This window comes from Cebidichthys violaceus, unplaced genomic scaffold (genome assembly GCF_023349555.1).
Source record: "Cebidichthys violaceus isolate CVI_PGR_0920_01 unplaced genomic scaffold, fCebVio1.0.p SCAF_25, whole genome shotgun sequence".
NCBI classification, from domain to species: Eukaryota; Metazoa; Chordata; class Actinopteri; order Perciformes; family Stichaeidae; genus Cebidichthys; species Cebidichthys violaceus.
In genome coordinates, this window is record NW_027176428.1 from 7,450,124 (window position 1) to 7,474,175 (window position 24,052).

At 39.6% G+C, this 24,052-nt stretch overlaps 1 protein-coding gene across 2 annotated transcripts; it reads right to left on the bottom strand.

The window, feature by feature from the left end:
• Positions 1-744: 744 nt before the first annotated feature.
• arhgef25b (Rho guanine nucleotide exchange factor (GEF) 25b) lies at positions 745-22,577 on the bottom strand. Of its 2 annotated transcripts, none has more exons than XM_068720544.1 (16): positions 22,173-22,577; positions 13,276-13,595; positions 13,080-13,181; positions 8,810-8,937; positions 8,558-8,624; positions 8,222-8,325; positions 7,900-7,969; positions 6,508-6,597; positions 6,315-6,407; positions 6,006-6,056; positions 5,598-5,675; positions 5,306-5,497; positions 5,033-5,213; positions 4,737-4,942; positions 4,496-4,636; positions 745-1,641 (listed from the first exon to the last, which is right to left on the bottom strand). In XM_068720544.1, the coding sequence occupies exons 1-16, from the start codon at positions 22,264-22,266 to the stop codon at positions 1,552-1,554; spliced, it is 2,007 nt and encodes a 668-aa protein (XP_068576645.1). In that variant the 5' UTR covers positions 22,267-22,577; the 3' UTR covers positions 745-1,551. The 2 variants fall into 2 exon arrangements, with proteins under 2 accessions (XP_068576645.1, XP_068576644.1); XM_068720543.1 differs by having other exon boundaries at positions 13,276-13,598.
• Positions 22,578-24,052: the final 1,475 nt, after the last annotated feature.

Consider the following 24,052-nt stretch of genomic DNA (forward strand, 5'->3'; position numbering starts at 1 on the left):
TTTGCTTCAAATAAAACACACTTTTCAAAATAGAAAAATCTACTGTTTAAATATAACTTGAGGCAAAGAAAGCCATAAAGATACCTTTTATATCATAATAAGGTATGGTGGGTGCTAACAGGGGCCTCTGACAGACTATGGTAAGAAAATTGATTTATAGGACCGACATTAAATTACAGAAAAAGAGATGAGCAGGCTGCAATCTCCTTACTGAAGCATCGTGGAATTGTGGTTTAAGGAGAATCTACTTGTTTAAAAGACAAAAGTGACCACAAAGAGATTCTGAATGACTACAACAAGATGCAAAACACAAGACGCAACATGTTGCACGACTACAAAAAGATGCAAAACGCCTACCAAGACACGCAAAGAGATGCACAACAACCACAAAGAGACACAAAATGACCACAAAGACATGCTAATCAATTACGAAGAACTGGAAAATGGTCACTTAGAGACAAAATATGACCACAAACAAAATAAAAAACAACTCAAAAGATGTAAAATGTTGCACAACAATTACAGGAAGACGGACGACAACTAACAAGACATGCTAAATTACTACAAAGAAACACGAAACAACTACCAAGAAAAACAAAACAACCACAGTCTGGGTGTTTTGCTCCCTTGAAGGAGGCCTGGGGGTCTGCTGTCTCATCCCTCCATGGAAGTGTTTTGTGCTGCAACATACAGTTGCTCTGAAAGATTTTTGAAGTATTTTAGGAAAATGATAAAGACCAGAACTGAACAGCATTCCTTTTTAATTCTTTGTTATGTATTCAAGACACCAAAAGTCAAAGAGTTTTAATGATATGATCCCACATGAGATTATTTACATTCAAGATGACAGTGACAGGTGAACACCTCTGTTTTATCTATGTTCCCTTTATCCTCTGTCTGCTTCATTAGGACGTGAGCTTTGTGTGAGTTTGCTAATGTGTTTTGTTCAGATAACAGTCTAACAATGACGGGGTTAAAATAGCCCACCAAACGAAAAACATGGCTATTAGCTAATCTGCAGGGAACGCACAGACATACAAAACTCGTGTGGATTCAGAGCCCACAGTGAAGCTAGAATCTGCTGTCACTTTTGATACACATAGCATGAAAGGGATTTCAGATCAGAGTCCTCTGGGGGAATAAGATGGAAGTATGAAAATATTAAGCATTACAAAAATATCCATCCATGAATTTTGAATGGAAAAAGTAAGAAATATATACATATACAATATGAAGTTCAGTCTCTGTGCTGCTTCAAAAGCATATTTTCACACATTTCATCTCATCTGTCATCACCATCTGTAGACGTGAATATGTTCAGAGTTAACACACACAGTCAAACTAATATGATTACAAGTATTAAATCCAGGTTAGCCTAAACCATGGTGGTATTTGAAGGAATGTTGGAGGGAAATCTAGGATAAAATGTGAACATTGGAGACACTGAGACCTTGATGAGGTGACAGAAGTGAAACAAACAATGCTGACGGAGCACTCTGACTCAGTCGAGGCACTCCTGCATAAAGATAAAGTGAGTTAATTTGCAGATCATTACTGCTCGCTCTCCTTCAGCTGATCCAGATTGTTTGGTCGATGTGCACCCTCATCTAATGCGGTCGCCTGGAAACTGGCAGTCACACCCTGAGAGGACAAAAGCGATTACATTTTTTTAAATAATTGTGTGGTTCAAATGTGCTACTTCAAATAGTTGAAAAACATTCTTACTTTATATTACCAGTGTTACAAAAATATTTAACTTCTTTGAACAGTTAATGGTAATGACACACAGCACCTTGTTAGGAAAACACTGATTAGAAAATCAACATTCTGTCTTTTTTTTGGCTTAAATGGAAATAAAATGCCCTATATTACTTTGTGTATTAACAAAATTAATTTGAAGTACAAGAGCCAAATGGTCAGATAAAATGTTTATATTTGCTGAACCACCAGAGGACAAAACAACGAGGTACAAGTTGAGGTCTATGGAGTTAGTCACATCACCCTGATATAGCCAGTAAATGTATCAACTATACGCTGTAAACATTTAACTTTATACAAACCCAGTCTGTCAGTAACTGAATCGTTGCAGTGTACACTTGGATATCTACACATTATACTAATTTCTCATCTAAAGATATTTATACAGGGTTAAAAGAAGATACTGAATTATTCACTCTCTGTTGCTAAACCAGGTTTTACAAGGTATGTGGTAAATGACTGTACTCATGACAAACATTTCATAATAATATGTTCATCATTTTAAAGTCATCAATGGAATGTCATACATTTTCGTAAAAATATTTGTAAAACTTTGTTAATTGATTTTGTTTTGCCACTTGGGGAATGCAGAACAAGTTGTCAACACATTGACATATTATTATCAAAGTTATTACAGCCAACATGTTCCAAACATTTATATTTATACATTCAGCAGCTACGGAGCAACATTGTCATTCATTTGGAGTTGTGTTTCTGTCCACCTGACAAATGTTAATCCAATTTTAACTCTCTTTTAGCTCCGTTTGATTGATCTCCACCAACTCCTGAGGGAAATATCTGACTGTTTAGCTGCTAAATACTTCACTATGTTCACCAGTTAGTCGTTTGCTCTGCTTCATGCTCTTAGATGCTTGTTTAAAAAAGGAGATGCACTTATGACTTCTGGTGACTAGTAGTTCTCTTGAATACCTATGTTGAATACACTTATTGTAAGTCGCTTTGGATGAAAGTGTCTGCTGAATGACTGTAATGTAATGTTAACTGTGTCTGTTGTTTGGTGCTAAGCAAGCAGCAAACAGTGGCTTTTAAGAGGTTTTTCAATGAAGCCGCCTGTCGTTGCTTGAAACTATGCTGACTAGAGCGGTAAGAGTGAACCAAAACAGTAAAGTGACGGGTGTAAAACCAAAATAATGAACTGAGAAACACCAAAAAGCTCCACAGAGCTGAATTAAACTGTGTGAGGTGAAAACTCACTGTGGGTTTGTCCCTTTGACCCCTTTCACATTACAACTAGACAATTTTTAATGGAAAAATATCCATTATAGAATCTTTAAAAAGGTTAAGTTTAAGTTACAAAAATGTCTATTTGTGTGCTTCACAGATTCTGACATGATAGATGATAAACTAACTATTATTCTTAAACCTAATTGGCATTGGATTTTACAGAAATAACATTATGGGACAGTTTCATAAAAATGTCATGTCAAACATGACAAATCAGAGAGATAAACACCATATAAAAAGATGTTAGGTACATGGGAAACCTGTCTGTACTCCTGAACCTAAAGCAGGATGGAAACACAAAGACGGATAACTAGAGCGACTTTGTGAAATCAGGCCAGATAAGCACATCTAAAATGTGACAACCGTTTCCTCCTCTTGGTGGAAGTCTGAATGAATAAGATAAAACAGCAGGTCAGTGGGTTTTCCAAAAACTAAAGACTAAATGACACCTGCTACAGTTTGGGTCGACCTGGTTTGTAAATCTACACAGAAACAACAACAGGATATTTGACAAAGGCAACCCGAGAGTAATTTCCGCTCGTCATCAGTTATCAGGACAACAAACAGGCTGCTGACATAGAGATAACAGCTCAATCTGATCCTCCCAATTTAAAACATAGTGTTAATGTTATTTATACTCTGCACAATAAACTCTTAACGGGGTAGTTATAAAGTGTGTAATGATCCTAACATAACCTGATAAACCTCAAAGCTGCACCATTGAATCATTTGGACGGACAGAGATGGAAAGTAAAAACTTAAAATATATATATATATATATATATATATATATATATATATATATATATATATATATATATATATATATATATGATAATATATTTCACTGTTTTACTGCTTTGATTTGTAACATGCAAAAAACAATCCATGACTTATACTTTTAATTGAGCATAATTTAAGAGTAGCCGGGCTGAAAAACATAATTTCACTTCCTTTTCTGGTTTTTGAGTCTTGGAGGGCAGAGATGTCCTGTGTTGCACTTGTAACCACATCAAAGAGAAATGTCACGGCGTACTGAAGTACACGAGTACATCGCTGCAGCAAGATTAAAAATTTTAGTTCTCAAGTAAAACAAAAAATATTTTCTAACTTACCCCTATAGAATGGAACTTGTTTTTGGTGCTCACAGTGTTGAAAATGTATATTTAAAAAAATCATCAACAAGCTGTACAGCCAGAAACAATGTAATGTAATGGAACTGAAGAAGTAATCTGAAACCTGTTTCAAATGCTGTGAATTACGAACAATCACAGAGAGGCTGTTTCTGAAAAAAAGATTATGCCTGTGAAAATATTTTTTTTTTTCATTATTGTGAGCAACAACAACCAAACATGAATATCTCTTAACTATCCTCATGGCTAGATACCAGCAGGTAATTTGTGTGAATCATCCTTTTAAACGGTGATGTTACCACATCTACTTACGAATTTGAATACACCTTTCAACGCTGTGTGAAGAAAGACTGATGTACCTGCATGCTGTGCTGGCTGGAGGGTGACAGGCCATTGGACGTCCAGCGGGCGTGTCTCCCCTCTGTGCACAAACTGAGCTGCTGGTGGGAGGGAAGTGGAGGCAGAGCTGCTTCAGGTGTCACAGCACAGGGATTAGAGAGCTAGAGAGAGAGAGAGAGAAATCAAAGAAAGAGGATATCAGAGAAGGAGAAATGTTTCAATGTACACATATGTTCTAAGAGAGTGTTGCTGCACACTCACCACCTTCGAGGCCGGGCTGTGGTGTGGTGGATGCAGAGAGGGCAGAGAGGTGTTGTAAGACAGCAGGCAGGGCTGCTGGCGTCGGTCCATGGATGCAGAAGAGTGAGGTCGCAGGCCAGATGCTGACGCAGTTGGAGACTTTACGTTCCTGCCCAGGCTGTTTGACTTGCTTTCCCTGCGTTGGTACTCTATTGGAGACTGAAGGGCTGCATTGGACAGGAAGAGATGTCACATTACTCAAACGCACCAAACTCTTTAATTTGTGGATTTATTAAAGAAGCACTGAGCTCTGTAACCATTAAGGAAGTTCCTCTGATTCTCTAAGATCTGGACCACGTCATCGAGCCAAGCTTGCTGTATTTCCGGAGATGATGCCTGCATGATGAAGCGTGTCACACTGCCGTCAGTCCCACGGGAGGTCAGGACCAGACAGAATGGATTATTCTCAGAGTGCTCCTCCACACCCAAACAGCTGACCTGAAGCACACAGGACCCTTGTTAAACATAAAGGAAAAACACTAACACAGTGATGTTTTAAAAGATGTTATAAAATACAGTGTCCCTCGCACCTTGATGCTGTTTTTAAAAGTGTACCCTGGCAAAGAGAAGCCCTTCTTCTTATCAATTGGCTCACTGAAGATGACCAGCTGCTCAAACAGGAAGACCCTCCTCTCCTTCGCTCTGGACGGGAAGCCGCTTTCCTGCTCGCTGACAGAGAAGGTATCCTGCTGCAGGAGCTTCCCCTGAGCCGTGATTTTCCCCTGAAACAGTGTGTTCGTCACAAGCATTGTCACACACTGTAAGTCACCCTGGATATGTGTTTCATCTGTGATGACGGACAGGAAATAATCAGTATCTCACCTCAAAACCTTGGAGCCTGCCCACATTCATCATATCATTACAGCGTTTTGGCACGAAACACATCACCTCCACCGCCCTCTGATGAGAGAAATGGAGGATGGAGGAGAATCCGTAAATGAAAACATAATTTTGTGATATGCAGACTCGGAATAGTACTTTACACGTTCAGTTACTCTTTTATTAGGTACATCCAGCTAAAACTAATGCAGTCTAATATGACAGACCAGCAACAAATCCTACCTTCATGAAGGTTGTAATGGTTGTTTTTTTTTTACTTTTTAGAGAGATTTACAGTTCAACATTTCAGTAACAACTGAACATTACTTTTGCGGGACTTGTATTGTATTAGACTGCATTGGCTTTCAGTGTACCTGATAAACTGGCAGCTGACTCTATATATATTCGTACCTGCAGCTCCTCAACATCCCTTCCTGCTTTGCGGTAGTACTTCAGGAAGTCCTGGCAGTCAGAGAGAGGTTTACATAGAGTTTTAATGATTTTCAAAACAAAAGTAAAAAAATACCATTATAATAAAAAAAACAAAGGAGGAAACGATACTTGGATCTGACTGTGATGCAAAGAGACTTTATTACAGTGGCTGCATGATCAATAATTGTAATTCCCAGGGAGGGCTCTTATAAAGCAGTTTGTCTTTAATCTTTAATGTTGTGAAACAGTGCCATGCATTTAGATACACAGTCATGTTAAACTGCAAACCTTCAGCAGTAGTTGATACTTCATGATCCTCTGAACAGGTTTGATGAGCAGATCATTGAGCTGCAACCTGTGACCCAACAGCTGCCTGAGATACTGACAGGTGACATAGAAAGAGAGAAAATGCCCTGAGTAACTAGGAAAACGTTTTTAAAGAGCTCCAGTAAAATTGACTGTAGTATAAAAGTTGACTCACCTCAAAGTAGGTCTCAATGAATTCAGAGACAATGTGTTCTGATTTGGGTTTGTTCTGACAGTAAACCACATACATGTGAAGACGCCGTTCCTGGAAATTTAAGAATTTAAGAGAGAGAGTGAAAGAGGGAAAGAGAGAGAGAGAGAGTGAAAGAGGGAGAGAGAGAGAGAGAGAGAGAGAGCAAGAGAGAGAGAGAGAGAGAGAGAGAGAGGTAAATATTCCCAATAATCTGTGTGTGAGGTGCAGCGTGACAAACGGACAGAGGAAGAAATATGCCTCTGAGCTGCTCTGACTCTTAGTTTTCTCTCAGTTTTGTATTGTTCCCGTTCCCCTCAAGATTTTTTCGGGGAATTTTGTTAAAACAGTGCAGGACATTTTCCTCATTAAATAGTTCCAGTGGCTGAGAAAGAACGGTTTAAATTGTTGTGGCTTAATTCGGTGTGCTACACTGAGTGAAGCAGATAGGGGAGCTAAACTGGAAAAGCTGTGCCAAATCATAAAAGTTTTTCCAATTTTTTTCCAGTAGTTTATTTTTCTGCTGTAACGAGACTATATACTCATATATATACATATATACGTATATATATATATATATATATATATATATATATATATATATATACGTATATATGTATATATATGTATATATGTATATATACGTATATATATATATATATATATATATATATATACAGTGCCAATAAATGTGTTTTTAACATCACTAAATCTATGTGATCAGTGTCTTTCAATTCAGAAGTTAATCTGTGTTTATGCCCAGCAATACAGCGAGGCAAAGCTCTGCTCCTGACCGGAGGAGGAGCCGGTGCTAAAGGGTACGCAGCTCTCCGTCTCCCGCTGGAGCTCCGACTGCAGGTCGAAGGCAGCACCAAAGCTGGATCTGGGTCTGTGAATCATTTTGTCTGATGTCGTGGTGAATCGGACCCAATGACAAAGATTAAGAATAACTAGAACGAGAGCCAATCTTTTCACTTATACTCTTGTTTTCAAAGTAGGTCATAGAGGCACCAGTATTAATTTGAGATTGTTTCATAACCAGTTAAAGATTCCTTACTGTAACTTTCTCAAAGTTCAGTGTGCGTAAGTAGTTTTTATAGAGCTCTGGAATCTGTAATTCCAGCTCATTTTCATACATTTCATATTTCATTTCATATCATCTGCAGAGCTGATGATATAAAACTGTTCACTCTGCAGCTGCACCTGCAGACAAACTGATCTGCAACACGAAGACACATATGGATGGCGGGGGGGCCAAGGCTTCACACACAGTCAGAGCTCTGATCTGTGTGACCTTCAGCCAAACTGAAAACACGCAGAGCGAGGAAAAAAGAAACTTGTCATCCACATTTGTAACTCACTGATCTGTAGACTCACATGTTTGATGAAGAGCTGGGCCAGGCTGTCTGGATCAGCCACACATTTCTCCAACTCTCCCAGGAAATATCTGTGACAGGAAGCAGAGAAGGTCAGGATGGAACAGTCATCCAGTCAAAAACACACACACACACACACACACACACACACACACACACACACACACACAGAGGAAACAAACAGCCACAGGGGACATGACACATGTTGAACCACCAAGAAACATGAGGACCTCAAAAAAAAGTGTTAACTGTAAGAGATTGTTCATATTCAGAAGAACTGAGGGGCGGGGGGGGGGGGTGTAGAAGAGGCATCTGTGACTCACTCCTTATGCCAGTCATAGATCTGATGGATGTTTCCAAACACAATCCTGTCTTTCCCTTTCAGGTCCTCTGGAACTCCTTGATTGACCATAGTGCCCATATAGCCCTACAAACACACACACACACACACACACACACACACACACACACACACACACACACACACACACACACACACACACACATTCGTCACCAATGAAATCAGAGGTTTCCAGATGGAAAATATAACTTCTCTCTTCGTTTGAGATGTGATTGTTGCAGCATGTTATTGATGAAGGGATCTCAGTTATGTATAAATGTCATGAGCAGATTATTTAAAAGCTGAAAGAGAGACACACCTGCACTATGAGCCCAAGATCTTCCACATACAACCTTTCAGTCTCTATCAGCTCCGTCAGCACATATCTGAGAGAGAGATTTTAAAACAGCAAATAAAAGACACTGCGAAATAGAAATGTACATTTTGGCAAAATAAAAACAAGAAATGTATTATACATGGTAAAGGATGTTCGACATTTTGGGAAATATGGTTAATGAGCGTGTTTCCCAAAATGTCGAACTACTCCTTTAATGTAGAGGTCAACACCTACATGCTCTTCTCTAGTGCAATGTTTCTCTCCTCTTCGCTGTCCACTGTGACAGACCACTGACTAGCTGAGTCATCAGTCACAGGGCAGCCGTCTTCCCCTTGGAGAGTGTTGATGCTGGATCTTTGACTCTAAAAAACACAAACAAGACAGTACAGCTTTTAGTGAGCATCACTGTAACATATTATGTAAGAGGAGACAAGCAGAGAGGCATCCCGATATGTGAGGCACAGTGGAGGGTACATTTTCTCAAGTAAAAAAACATGTTAAGCTTATAAAATACAACTAATTGTTAATGATTAATAATATTAATAATAATGATTTGGCTCCTACACTTTTTGACCCTTGTGACCACCTTATAAAGCAGTGTCTATCTAAGGCCCCATGTTAAAATGTATATCTCTATAAATTGTGAGCAGTTTAACCAAAGATAGATTTGCCCTTGATTACTAATATGTATAGCAGAGACACCCACCGGTTTTATCTTGTGACCCTTTGAAGGAGCTAGACCCCCAGGTTGGGAACCACTGGGCTACACCTCGACCAGATCGACACTAAAATGCTACTTACACATTGAGGCATTATTATGAACAATCCAATATAATACTATTTTACATATCATATAATAATATATTAGTCACAGGGGCCCCTTTTCTGAATACAATGTACTTTTACTTTTAATACTTTAGTTATATTTTGCTGATAATACTTCTGTATTTGTACTTAAAGAGGAGTTTGAATGCAGGACTTTCACTCGTAATGGAGCATCCTTAAATTGTTGTATTGGTCCTTTTACTTGAGTGAAGGAGTGATGTCTGACCACTGGGCATCAAGCACACAAACTTAAAATCATTGAGCTTCATCTACAGCCCCCTCTGAATCAGCCAGCACATATCTGCAGAAATATATAAAGTTGAGAGGGTCCTAATCCTGGAGAACACATCAGTGGAGCAATTTTATGATCCCTTTTATGATCCCTTTTGGAAAGTTATGCCACCCCCCAAATCCCAAGTAACCTGAGAATAGTAATCACTTTTTAATGTTTCTCCTTAAAGCTGAGGAGACTGTTGGGCAAAGAAATTTGGAAAAGCAGAGTCAGGCCTGACAGATCAAGGTGAATAACAAGCAACATTTGCACAATTTGTCCAGTCAGATAAATGAGGTCGGGCATAAAGTAAAGTTGTTACTGTATATAACAAATATCTCTCTTTACCTAAAAGTATAATCAACTTTCACTGCAATCCTCTTGACACAGTGTAGTCTCACCACATGTGCTCTGACTCGGTGGGCTATAGATGATAATCCTTGTGCTGAGTCAGTTTGTAGGTCAAATATGCCCTCTGTTTATTTTCAGGATCTGTCTTTTTTTGCTCTGTTGCTCTGTCTGAGTCGACTGTTCACGTCTTCACCCAGCAGACATCCTGCATATGGGAAACATCTGAGACTGATTCAAAGTCCATCTCCCCTCTGGTTCTGATCAACTAGTCAGCCGCAATTAAAAATGTGCTGAGCTTGCTTATTGCTCTAATTGTTTCCTCCTCTCTTACAGTTATTTCTCATCAGCTATAGTCCATTAGCTCCTCTGGGAAAGGAATAGTTCCGCATTTTAGGAAATATTCTTATTGACTGGAGTGAGAGTAAAGGATCGATACCGCTCTCATCTCTGTAGGATTGATATCTGGAGCCAGTATCCAGTTAGCCTAGCTTAGCATAAGAACTGGACACTGGGAGAAACAGTTAGCTTGGCTCTGTCCAGACATAACAAAATCTGCTAAACTGCACCTCTTAAGCTCCCGAATTAACATATTATTCATCCATTTTTTTTAAATTTCAAAAACCAACATGTAAAAATGACAAGGGGGTTATGTGTCAGACTATGTGACGGAGACTCCAGGAAGTTACTGCTCCCAGGCAAGAAATTGTTTTATTTTTCTTTGTTTAAGAATTAATTGTCATTTTTAAACTTTAGTTTTAGTATTTAATAACCAAACGAGAAGTAGTGTGTAAATTGGTGAGCTTTAGACGTCCTGGTACGTTGGTTTACTTCGGACATAGCCAGGCTAGCTGTTCCCTTTTTCTAAACTAAGCTAACTGGCCTCCATAGGTTATATATACCGTACAGAAGTCCCAAAGAACCAATGAACTGAGAAAGGCTGAAAGTGAAGACAGTCATTTATCAAGTAGAACAATGTCAAACAATGCTACAGGAACTGGACCATTCGCTGCCCGAGAAAGGAAGGAACTACAGGTTGATGCCGAGCTGGACGAGGAGGTAAACCTGTTCCTTTACCAGTCCAACAGCAAATGGCAGTATTATGTTCACGTATGGCTGACGGCCCTGGATTGACCCTTGGCTAAATAGCTCTTTATTGCTCTGGCTGCTTGGGTGTCGTGAAAGTACACTCCTCACCCCCCAACCCTGACCCTGTTTCAGCCTGTTTCAGACTGTTTCAGACTGCTTTGCTAGTTGATTACTTCCAGATGCTGACTACAAAAGCCCACAGGATTGATTCCAGTCCACAGGACCTTACAAAGAGTATTCACAAGTGTAGGGTTACCAGAAAAGTAGCTCCATAAGCTTGGGTGTGTCCGTGTTTGTGAACACATAAAATATGCAGTAAAGTGTGAAAATATGTGCTATTCATTTGACATAATTGGTGGGAGTCAAATTAGAAGTATTTCACATGCCAATAAAACTGAACATGATGTAGAGGGATGTACATGTTTATCAGGGACGTGCAGTCAGGGGAGGCCTCACCTGTCATTGTGACAAGTAAAAAACAAATAATGCTAAAATAAAATAAATATTAATATTTCTCTACTGATCTGTGCTATAAATGTAATTTCTGTATGATTCCAATCATTTCAAGCATTTTTATAATCAAAATCGCTGAATTAGCGCATGTCCTGTTCAAACAGAGGAGACACGTGAGGTGAGGCAGCGACGAGCTGTTCCTCACCTCAGATTGTGAATCCCTCACAAACTGGTGAGCGCGTGTCTTTTGCTTTCTCATTGTTTGTCACCACTGTAATATTTGTAGACACTTGTATTATATGTCCTTTCTTTCCATAGAATAGGTAATGTATTTCACGTCTGTGTAGAACATATTTAGTGTTGCTGATCTGACATTAAACCGCAGTGAAAAAGCACAGAGGGGCAAACAGTACTCTGCCTCAAAGAAGAGGGCGTGCGAGAGCCCACGGGTCGGGTTTATGCTTGTTCTGTCGTTGCTCTTCTTCTACACTTTTCTTCTTCTTCTTATATTTTGCTTTGACCACAAGAATGTAAGATTCTATATCCAAGCTTAAAAATGTATCAAAAAACAAGGAAATATGACCAAATCAACAGCAGTTCAACGTCGGACAGGTCACGTAACCTTTTATGTGTTTGTTGTTCTCTTTATACATCCGTGGTTGTTACACAGATTATCGCGGAATCTCACGATGTTCGCGAGTGGCGCCCGCGAGCGCTCCGCTTCTGAAACGCTCCCGGTGGGACAGGTCGGTGGGGCAGATCGCGGCGCACACGCTCCCTTTGGAATCAAATATGTACCTTACCTATGTGTGTGTAAATAATGCTGATATGAAAAACAACCAGTAGTCAATGTGCAAGCTGCCAATTGAATGGTGATGTAAGCTACTCTATTGGGTTCATATATTTGTAAATCTGATTCATGTAGTGTCAGTGCCTCACCAGCCACGAACCTCACCGCACGTCACTGATGTTTAGAATTCATGGTTTCAGTGTGAGTTGTCTCAACATTTAAGTGTGTTTCTGTAATTTATACATTAATAACTCATTAGACCTGCAGTACCTGATGATGAGAGAGGCTCCTCTGAAACAATTACAATAACTGAGAGAGAACAATTTAGTGGCGAGAGAACCTCTGACTTGAATAGTTTGCATTATTTATATATTAAGTCATAAATAAATATATATTATATATTCTTTTTTTAATTTTGTTTCTCTCTACTACTTTGTACTGTAATTACATTTAAATTAATTTCATGCCATCGCAGCAGTGACGTGCTATATGTTCCCTAACGTTTTGCACCGCAGACTATTTTAATTATGGAAATAAAAACGTTCTACCTCGTCTATTTTTTTGTTCATATGATTTCATTTTCTAGTTCTTTAGTTTTTTTATTTTCTAATACATCTTAATTTGAGACACTGAATTTCTGTCTTGACAAAGGTTGGTGGAGCTGCAACTGCAGACGGACCATTGAATAGAACAGAATGGACTAGAATAGAGTAGAATAGAGACGTTACTGGAGTCTGAGTGTCTCTGCCTTGCAAGAGGTCAGATAAGTAGCTCTGACAGGGCAGCTGTGTAGGAGGAGCTGTAGGACTCAACAGACCGTCTGTCCACACCTGTACAACAGAAACACAACAACCATTACAAACAAGAACATCAAATGGATTTACTCAGGAGGTATAAATGTAGCCGTCTGTCGTTAAGTCTCACCGTATCTCCTGATGGGAGGATGGTGTTGTTGTCAGGCGGTTCCAGAGGCCTCAGCTGAGTTTCACTATGGGAAAGGAGCGATGGCGGCTGCCTCCTGTCTGACCTGCACATCTGATTCTCGACTTTTCCCGCTCCTCTTCTGGCATCAGAGCTCAGCTTGCGGAAGGGATTGGTAAGCCATTTCTTGAGAGTGCTGACAGGGTGCCGTGATCCTCCAGACGAGGAGTGTGAGCAGGGGCTGGAGCTGCCTGAGGCCTGGTGGGGCACAGGGCCCACTGATGGGGTGATGCTGCCGGTACTGCCCGCGACAGAGTAGGACTCTGCTGCAGAGAGAAGGAAAAAGAGGGAAAATGAGTGGGTTAACATACAGCAGCTAATTGTGGGGTACATCCTCTCAGGTCAGATGCTACAGACAGATTTCTGCACAAAAATGTTGGTCAATTTCCTGTGTTAAGCCCTAACTGTAACTTTAGTAGCTGCAGCTACTGTACCCACCGGTCCAAAATTATTATAAACACATCTGTTCTCACGAGGAAGGACTCATAAGTTTAAGTGGAGATTATATAAGGCAGCTTGACTACGTGCATTTGTTAGACATTTTCTGAAAAAAAAAAATGTATTTAAACCAAAAAATGTGGTGACATCGACGAAGGCCCAACACTGTCCTGTTCAAAGTATTTGCTGTGCTTTTAGTAAGATCAGAAACAATGCTGAAGTGAAGAGGCAGTTAAATAAAGCATAACTGAACATGGATAGTTTTGACACACACTTTATTTGCTTTTGCATAGGTGCACCTCATGTAACGTTGATCAACTGACATGCAGGTAACAGGACATTAGTCCTTGGGCATTTTGATTATTTAAAAAGAAAACAATGCCCTGAATAAGTCACAACTGAACGCATCACATCTGCACTGAACTGCCCTCATCCACAACTCAGGCTGGTCCAACACTGAAGCTGACACCCTTTTACAACACAGCTGGATTTTGTGTCCAGCTTTAAGTCTCTTGACTATGGAAACTGGTACATAATCCTCTACCACACTGTTTTAATCAAGCACCCTAACATTAACATTTCACTCTGTTCTGCAGATCGTAGGAAAATGGAATCTTTCAGGAGGCTCATTTTGTCAACCTGGACTCTCGCCAGCAGCCACTATTCCCTGTCAGCACATTTATCTAAGCCGTAATCATAATAACAAGCTTTCAAGAAGCCAGTGGAAATCTGGGTCATCCATTTGTCTAAACTGCCTGATACTGCCATTAAACAAGACGCCATATTGACAGTAGAATATTAAATAATGGGTTTTTTTCGCACTTATTCAATTCAGTTTTATATCACGTCAATCAACAAAACCTTCACCAAGCACACTAATATTTAGTTCACTGTTCACGACATTGGTGATGATCTTTTGTGATGATTTTATTCAAATACATGTTCTGTATATTTATCATGTTAATATGATGTCAGACAAAAGTCTCTAGCCTCCGACTAAACAATGCAGACCAGTAAAGTAGGTTGAAATCAAATAAGACTGTAATCAAACTAATTCATCGCCTGGTGCTTCATGCAGACACAGACTCATCTCTATAATGGGATGATTAAGAGAGAAGGGAGGAGAGTCAGAGAGAGTGTGTGTGTGTGTGTGTGTGTGTGTGTGTGTGTGTGTGTGTGTGTGTGTCCTTGACCAAGGTTTGAACCATTGGCTTATCTTCAAAATTAATCTAGTCAAAAGTCGCGCAGAGCAACAATAATCAACCAGTTTAGGAAGGTAGAAGATAGAAAAATGTATCGAGGAAATTTTAAAAAGGCAAATAATTGATGGAGAGAGATATGGAGAAGGAGATAAAAAAAGAAGAAGAAAAGAAGTAGTAGAAGCCTCGTTTCTAGCACCCTGGCATAAACTGTTAAAGGGAGTCTGAGTGGTTTGATCATTGGAGCACAAGTCCAGTCCCCCCTTTAAAAAATGGAAACCAAGACTTTGGTCTTCCAAAATACTCTCTCTGTACTGTCCCAGACGTCCATGCAATATTGAAGAGCCCAACAACCTACAATTAACAATAAAATGTCATAATTACTTTCTGACACCACATCCTCAACTTTGTGACTCAAGTAAGAACATAACAGAACCAATTCAACAGAATCAGTTGGTGCAAACATCCAGATGTCCACATAAACACATATTTTATGTTATCATCCACAAACAAACACAGGCATCTGGTCTCCTTGTGTTTTATCTATCAAGATCAACCACCTTACCATCTGTTGAAATGATAAAAAAGTGCACCTTTCTGCAGGCTTTTCTACAAACACATCAGCGTTTTCTATGAACTGACCCTTAATGGTGCATAATGGCCAACGTGACGTCCAAATCACCGCTGAGCTGAGCGACTCAGCTTGTCATGTTTGCTTGAGACACTTATGTAATGTGTCATTTTCCCACAGAGTAACAGCTGGACCACCATCCAGACTGCAGGGAGTGTTAGCAGCCAGCCTGCTAGCATGCATGCTGTGAATGCATCCTGCAGGATTTATGAACATCAAAATGATGTTTAACATTTTCTTCTTGTGTAACCTTTCTATCCATGAAAATAGTAAATAGTGGAGAGTAAAGTCCAACTTAAATTTCAGTAAAATGATTTTCTGTGACCATTTCAACATATCACTGCGGCATATTTGTGTAACTTCTACGGTGGTGGTTTTATGTGTCACACAAATGTTCTACTGCATACAGACTGATGGATGGATTAAAGCTTGGGTGGGGTTTAATTCTCTTGGCAACCCGGTTGGCACAGACAAGACACCTACAAAGATGGAAAGAGAAGGCAGCACACTAGAACAAAACATTAGCAAAGGGTCAGTTTCTCCGACAGTTATCCTGTCTGTTGCACTTTTTGTGTATAAAGAGAAGATGATGCTTCTCTAATGGACAGGGTATATTAATAATTAACGTATTAGATGAGAGGAAAAACATTTACTGTATTTGTGCTGCTTCCTAATTCAAATAATGGAAGTCTCCCTCTCTGTTAAAGCAGACGGTTGGAGGAGTCACATCTTCCCCCAATAAACCCCATAAATGGTCATGGTCAGCAACAGCAGGCATTACTGAGGTGATGACACTTCACCAAGTCTAAGCATGGCTAAAGCTTTACACTTGCCAGGCCTTCATTTGTGTGCGTATGGGAGAATATTACTGTTGGTGCTTCATATTCTGTACGTGCTCATGTAGGAAATGATTGTTATTTCAATCAAGCCCAGTCATTTTTGGGGTTAAATAGACTGCTTCACTTCCTGTTGGAATACTGCCAAGGAAAATACTTCTCAGTCTACACCGCTGTCATCACCAAAAAACACAAATCAGACTCTTTCATGTTGTCTGCATCCACTCATGCCCAAACAGGGCTGATGCACAGTTTATCAATCCAGCAGAGTGATAGATTAATAGAATTAAAAAGCCACACATTCACACACACACACACACACACACACACACACACACACACACACACATATAAAAGACTCATTCTTTGCTCCACATTAAACTAATGAGTGGTTTCATTCCTAAACACAAGAGAGGACTTTCAATATGTAGGTAAAAGTGCTGCACAGTTACTCAGGAAAAGGGTTGGCTACATGTAAAAAAGCAGATTGAAGCTGAAGGTTAAACCAGGATCTAATCAGCTGATCTCCCTGTATAACTACACAAAGTATATCTATCCCAATTCATACAGTCGCTACCGCTAACAGCGTTTACTTGACAGTCACTGGTATGTAACTTCTGTGTTATTTACTTTAAAATATTGCTGCTTCCAACCACATTTGTTGCTGCTAACTGCTACTGCATCCTGCTATCCGCAGGCCGGCTCCCACTATTGCATCACAAAATGGTTCAGTACGTACCATCAACTGAGATACACCAGGCACTTGAAGATACATTTCATCATCTATATATACAGTATGGTTGCCATATGTGTATAGAAATCAATACAAGTATAAAGTGCCATGCCTGTGGTTTGTCTACTCTTTTCGTTCTTTGCTTTTAGTCTGTGACCTGAGCTATTATTAGGTTGATTGTATTTACTGGTAAAATATGACAAGAATGATTATGATTAATGTCCCTTCACATCACATGCAAATACATCCTGCATGTTGACAACTGACCGAGTTAAAGTTTTCACAGTATCGCAGGACATCTACTCGTGCTTTTTTTCCTCACGGCGCTGCAGGCTGCGGATGTGGCTTCTCACTTGCACATTGTTGTCAACCCTCATTGTTTTTGTCTGATGCTCAAAAAAAACTCTCTCTCTCTATTCTATCCCCCCTTACTGCAGACTGGTTAAGGTCAGAGTTTAGGTTTGAGTTTAGGGTAAGACGAGAATGAGTAAGTGTACAGTAGGTATATAACATTTTTTGCTAATAACATCTGCTTTGGCTGGAAATTATCTCCAAACCAAACAATGAGCTGAAAGACGCTCTGTAGAGCTGAGGGGACAGCAGATTTGGGTGATATTTATCTGAGAGTTCATCACCACGAAAACCCCTTTCACATATAAGTAATCACTTGATCTATTGTTGATGACATTTTTTTGATTAAAGCAACTTCAATCACTCTTTGCACTTACACCTTGAGAAGATTGTGTGGATGAAGCATTAGGTTGAAACATTTTACTCATTTATTCTGTGTCCCTGCTCTGTGACATTACTACTTCACTACTGTAAAACCTCACCTCTGTGAGTTTGTGACTTGCTGTTTGATGGTATTTTTTGATGGTCAAAGGTCACTGTAACCATAACTCAAGACCTCATATGCTAATTATGATAATTTTACATAAATGTCTAATAGAATAAAATTATGAAGTGACGATATTTTGGACAGACATGGATGTAAACTGTAACATAAATGGATGACGGAGGCATACAACCATGAGACAGTAATTCTAGTTCTTTCTAAATTGTATTTTAATGTTTTAATCTATATGTCTTTGCTCTGCAGACAAACTTGCCTTACCTAAGAGGAGAATCTCTGCTGGACACTTCCCCTGTAGGGACACAGGATGTCCAATTGTCTTGGGTTTAAATAAAGATCAGGCACTCCTGTGGTTCAGTGACAATATACCACAAAACAACCACCAAATGCAAAAGGGCTACATGGCTGAGACTACAGCTAACCTTCTGTATATGTAGGTGCAATGGGATACTGGACAATTTTGTGCTTGTTAGTCATCATGTTTACTTCTTCAGATACTGGCAGTGATGACCTCACACACACTGGAGGACTAATGGACTGTTAGTCATGGCAGTTTCTGAGCCTCAGTGATGTATGTGTAATAAGACAGTGAGATTTGTTGGCAGGAATTTTAAGTAGATTTCCAAGCAAGTTCCCTCAAACATACTTTATCTGGAGGCTTTTCTCTGACTTTATAAATAGCTGTTGGACATTGAGCCAAATAAAATAAAACACTCCATGAGCGAGATTGCAGAATAAAGGGGTTATAAGAAGGAAGTCTTCAAGGGAGGTGGTGGGATATTGGAAAGCCAAAAAAACAGAAGAGAAAGCCCCAAACCACAGAAGAACAACATTTGAAAAGAAAAGAAAAGGCTCTCCAGCTCAAGTATTCCTGCAGCCCCAAGAATAGAACAAGTGTGAAAGAAAAGACAAACAGATTAGATGAAAGGAGAGCAGCTATCCTGATTATAACTGCTAGGCTTTCTATAAACACAAAGTTAACTCATCCATAAACTCACAAACAGACAGAAAGGGTCTTTTTAGAGTCAGACTGGAAGAAAACACCTTGTATAACAGCAATACTGACACCACATCATCGTAGCAATGTGTATTCCAAAGAAAAGTTCCTGAGATGTTCTTATCTTTGCCATCAATGGCAAGAAAGCAAGGCGTCTCACAAAAAGACTGTTTTCATTTTTATATATTTAACTTGTCTATTTGCACAGTCTGTCGAGGCAATGCAGCTCAGAGAAGAGCTGTTCTGTAATCACTCCCCAAGCAACTGGAACAACAGAGGATTTAAGGGTCGGGGCAGTAATGGGACCTTTTTGTGTGTCTGTGCATGTTCAAAAGTGTGTGTGCGTACAGCTGCCTTTGCTCTGAAGCAGAGTCACAGTTTTGTTGGGGTAGATTAGGAAAATCACTCTCTGTTTTTACATGAAGTCAAAAATGCATCTAATATGGAAATAGTAACAAACGTTACACAGGTATAAAGAGATGAAAGAGAAAAGTCTTTACTAATGTAAGCTAATGTAATAAAAAAAAAGTTAACAGTCTAGTCAAAATATAACATTAATTAAATAAATAAAATGGAGTGTAGAAAAAGTCTTCAACCTCAAATCAGTTGGTCACAAACTATGTTTTTGCTTTACCACCAATTAGAGATTGGTTATATTTGTAAAAGTAGCATGTTAGCAGCCAGGCTAATGCTTATTAAGCTTGCTATCTTGCGCTACTTGAAAGCTTACACACCAGCACTCTTAAGTCCTGGAATTAATGTGTTTATATTTTGTAGATTTGTTTGATTTAATGTGTCTTTTCTCATAATGTCAAACACACAAAAACTAAAAAACGTCTAAGTTGTGCTAGCTAGTTAACATTGACAGCAAATGCTTTAGCTATTGTTAAAAGAGTGAAACTACAGCAGGAGGCCACATAAACAAAAACAGAAAAGCTTTAATTTCATAATATCTAATTACTGTCAGTGATGCAGACAGAGATCATAATGAGGATGTTGTATTCTGGGTCTCATAAATTTTGTTTCTTTTTTCCCATATATGATATCTAACTGTGTGTGTGTGTGTGTGTGTGTGTGTGTGTGTGTGTGTGTGTGTGTGTGTGTGTGTGTGTGTGTGTGTGTGTGTGTAGGTGTGATGAGTGTCTTTAAGCCTAATTTTCCAGGGAGAGAAATGTCGGGAAAGTGACTCATTGATTCATTTGTTTCAGAGATTCAGTGATCAGTAGCATATTCAGACACTACAGAGATCCAGATGTGACTCCATCTCTGACTTTTGTTGAGACATGAATCCCTGGCTGCTTCTGCTATATCTGTATCACATCCTTCTAAATAGATGGTAGATTTAAAAAAAAATGAATCCTAAAAAAATATGGATGAAACTACCAATTGCTAACTTTTGTTCTTGGATGACAAATATATACATCACATTTTCTCTCACAGATAAACCAAAACGTAAGGGGACAAAAAAGCCATTGATGAGCTCAGCTGTAGTACACTATTTGCGAGCTGAGGTTGCTGTTTACAGCGGCTAGTTAGCAAAGTTAATCTGGTGAGCTTCATTGTTTCAGCTAATCCTTCCTACTGTCAGTAAAGTAGCTGTTTTGTGGTTGTTGTGCATCATAACAGTGCAAACAATGTTGTAACTGCACAATAAACAAATACAAACCAACACTAGAAAGGTCCACTCATTATAGTGCAGATGTTCACCAGGTGTGTCTGTAATGACCACTACAGTAATGTTTGATTGAATGAACCCAACCCACAATAGACTAACCCTCCATCTAGACTGCAAGAATATCAGACAAGTTTTTTACCCGCTCATCTTACACAACACAACATCTTACGCTCTCATTTTCATCTAGGCAGATTTATGCACCGACTCCATACAGGCATGCGTCTTAGCTTCTTCTCATGGGCGTTTGAATGTGACTTGAAGCGTTTGTTTAGGCAATAAAAAGGCACAAAATATCTGTGTCTCTGGGCACAGAGCAGCACTTAAGTGGCAGCCGAGCAGCAGTTGAGTGGCGGTGATGCAGTCAGCTGTGTGTGTAGTTCCATTAGCGGTTAGTTGCCTAACAATAAATGTAACTGTTTTCCCCATAAACATACAGTCTACGGTTTTCCTCCACTGTGTCTCTGACCACAGAGTAGTGGCTGGGGGTCGGAGATGCACTCATCTGTGTTATCTCTAGTGGCCCCTACCGGCCGGGGACCGTTTAAGTGACGTGAATGAGGAGTGAGCAGGCAGTCAATGGCAGTATTAGGCAAGAAAAGGAGTTTTGAGAGAGTGTGAGTCACCACAACCATGAGAGGTCCTTGAGCATGCAGCCTTAACTGGCCACCCAAAATCGTATGCAGTTTGCTGCAGTAGAATGCGACATTAGCCGTGGACAGACAAAGAGATGCACACTCCCTCATGGACACATGCACACATCCGAACTATTGCGTGATTCTCCTGGTGGAGATAATAACAGGGCACACATTGGGTTGATAATATAAGGAGCCCTGGAATACAAGCAATCAATTTGTGGAAGCTAATGTGGATTCACAATAAGAATAAAGACAATTAGTATAGCGGGCCTAGTTAAGGGGTGTGTACATGTAAGAGTTAGTAATAATGTTTGCTTTTTCAGCTGATACGGAGTGTATTTCATACTTTTTTGCATCTACTAATGCAGCCAACATGTTAGATTTTATTCTACACTTTTTCTTAAATTATGTGAACATGAAGGACACACAATAGGAAGCCTACGATTTTGTCCAAACAACAACATTATTTGTTTTCTGACCATTTAATAATAATAATAATTATGATTATAATAATAAATCAGATTACTGTAGCGCTTTTCAAAAGCTTCTTTACATATGCTGCTGCCCTCTCGGTATGACAAGCACAATGAGGTTGGGAGGTGAATGAATGGAAAACATAATAATGATTAATAAACACGTATAAAAAAGGTTCTTTGGATTTTACTTTGACTTAGAGAAACTACCGTTGGCTTTGATGTATCATACATAAGTAACAATCGAGTGCATCTCCTAACATTATGAAACATTGTGTACAAGCAACAAAAATAATCATAATCACTAAGACCGTACTCTACAGTCAGAGAACAACTACAGTAAAAGTACTCCTGAAGAGCATCTACGTACCTCTAACTCGAACAAAGCAGCAGCCACATTTGCTGAGAAGTTTTCTGAACAGGTGCTGACACCCACAGCCTCGCTGGTGGTGACCCCCTCTCATGATGATCCACTCCTGCTGCTCGACTCAAGACTATCAGAAGCAGACATCATACTGGACGGACACACACACAAGCACATAGGCACACAAACACACACACACACACACACACACACACACACACACACACATACATACACACACACTATTCCTTTGGTAATACCCTGAGGAGATGGGAGGTAAAGTGTACCGAGAGCTCCACAGCCATAGTCCAACTCTGAGTAGAAACCCCTGGGACAAAAAATGTTGTTTCTATCCCATGATTTGAAGAATAATAACGGAAAAACACAGAGAGACAGCACTCTCCTCCACTCGCCAGCGTCTCTGTGTGGTCAGATAGTGGACAAAGATTAAGAGAGGGACCAGAAATAAGTGAGGGAGCGACAGAGAGGCAGGGAATGGGAGGGGCTGTGATGAGGGAGGGGGTGGTGGCTAACATGGTGCACTGCTGTGCCAGCATCTGTTTCCAAGTCCCACCCCCTCTCATTCCTCTCCCCTCCCCTTCTGCTCCCTCTCCCCTCACACCTCCCTTAACAGCTTCTCTTCAGTGTCAGCTCTGTGGCTGCGGGACCTTTAGTGCTGTCATCGCATGAGCAAAGTACTTTTCTATGAAATAAGCAATAACTTCAACTGTTCAACTTTCTCTTCAACAATGCCGCAGGCTAAATTACTAAAATATCACAGAATTATATCAAATATAATTGCACGCATGTACATACTGTCACATGCAATGACCCACTAACACAAACAGCTACATCTAAATGTATGCATTTTAAGGCAGCGGTTCCCAACCTTGGGGTCGGAACTTAAGGAGTCATTAGATCACGTCTGATTAAAAAATTCCTTTTTAGTTAGTGTTTCTTCGAGGCCTATTTGCAGGCCTCAGCTAGAACAAAGATAAGAAATACCTAATTAAGTGTATAATTAAATTTAAAAAAATGTATATATTTTTGAGATGAGAAAAATGATGGAACTATCAGAATACATGTTACAGGTTCACATAAGCTAAGGATGGAACACAGCACAACTTGGAAAACTCAAAAGCTCGCCCTGGAAAAACAGCAGTTTTAGGATATTGTTTTTTGGAAAGTATGGAAATCCAAGACTTTAAATATGCTGAGCTCTTAGAACAACTGATATAGGCTCTATATACACAGCTATACATAGATACAGTGAAACATTTATAAAATATAGAGCATATAAAATTAGAAAACTGATCAAATATTCCAATATTTGAATAAAAAAGTATTTTTTAAATTCAAAAACACTCTATATCACTTCTATGTATCACTCCTGATGTTCAATGAATCAAAAGACAGAAGATTGGACCTTTTTTGAGTGTTTTAAGCTCTTTCTAAGCCCTTTTTAGTTGTTTAGTTTAAGGTCAAATACTGCTTCAGATTCAGCCCTTCTCTCTGTTCAGGGCTGTATCTCAGCCCCCCCTTCTCCGATTCTCACCATTGAGACATCCTTCGAACCGTAGGAGCCAATAGAATTGCCTGGAATTGAAAGCTAGATGATTGACAGCACTATTAGCCAATAAAGCTCAAAAACGTCCCATCTGATGGCAGATCTGAAATCTAATTTGCTGAGCTTCCAACCCTCCCCAAGAAGCCGAGGAGTGTCGGAGAGACACGAATCGAACGGATTCACACGGAGCACATGCAGCTGGACATAACAAACAGTGGAAGTACGGAGATATTTAATTTTTTCGCTGAGATTCGACCAAAAGTGAGTACAATATTTGATGAATGCTGTGTGACTTTTTGTGTTCGAAGCTGAATATCTC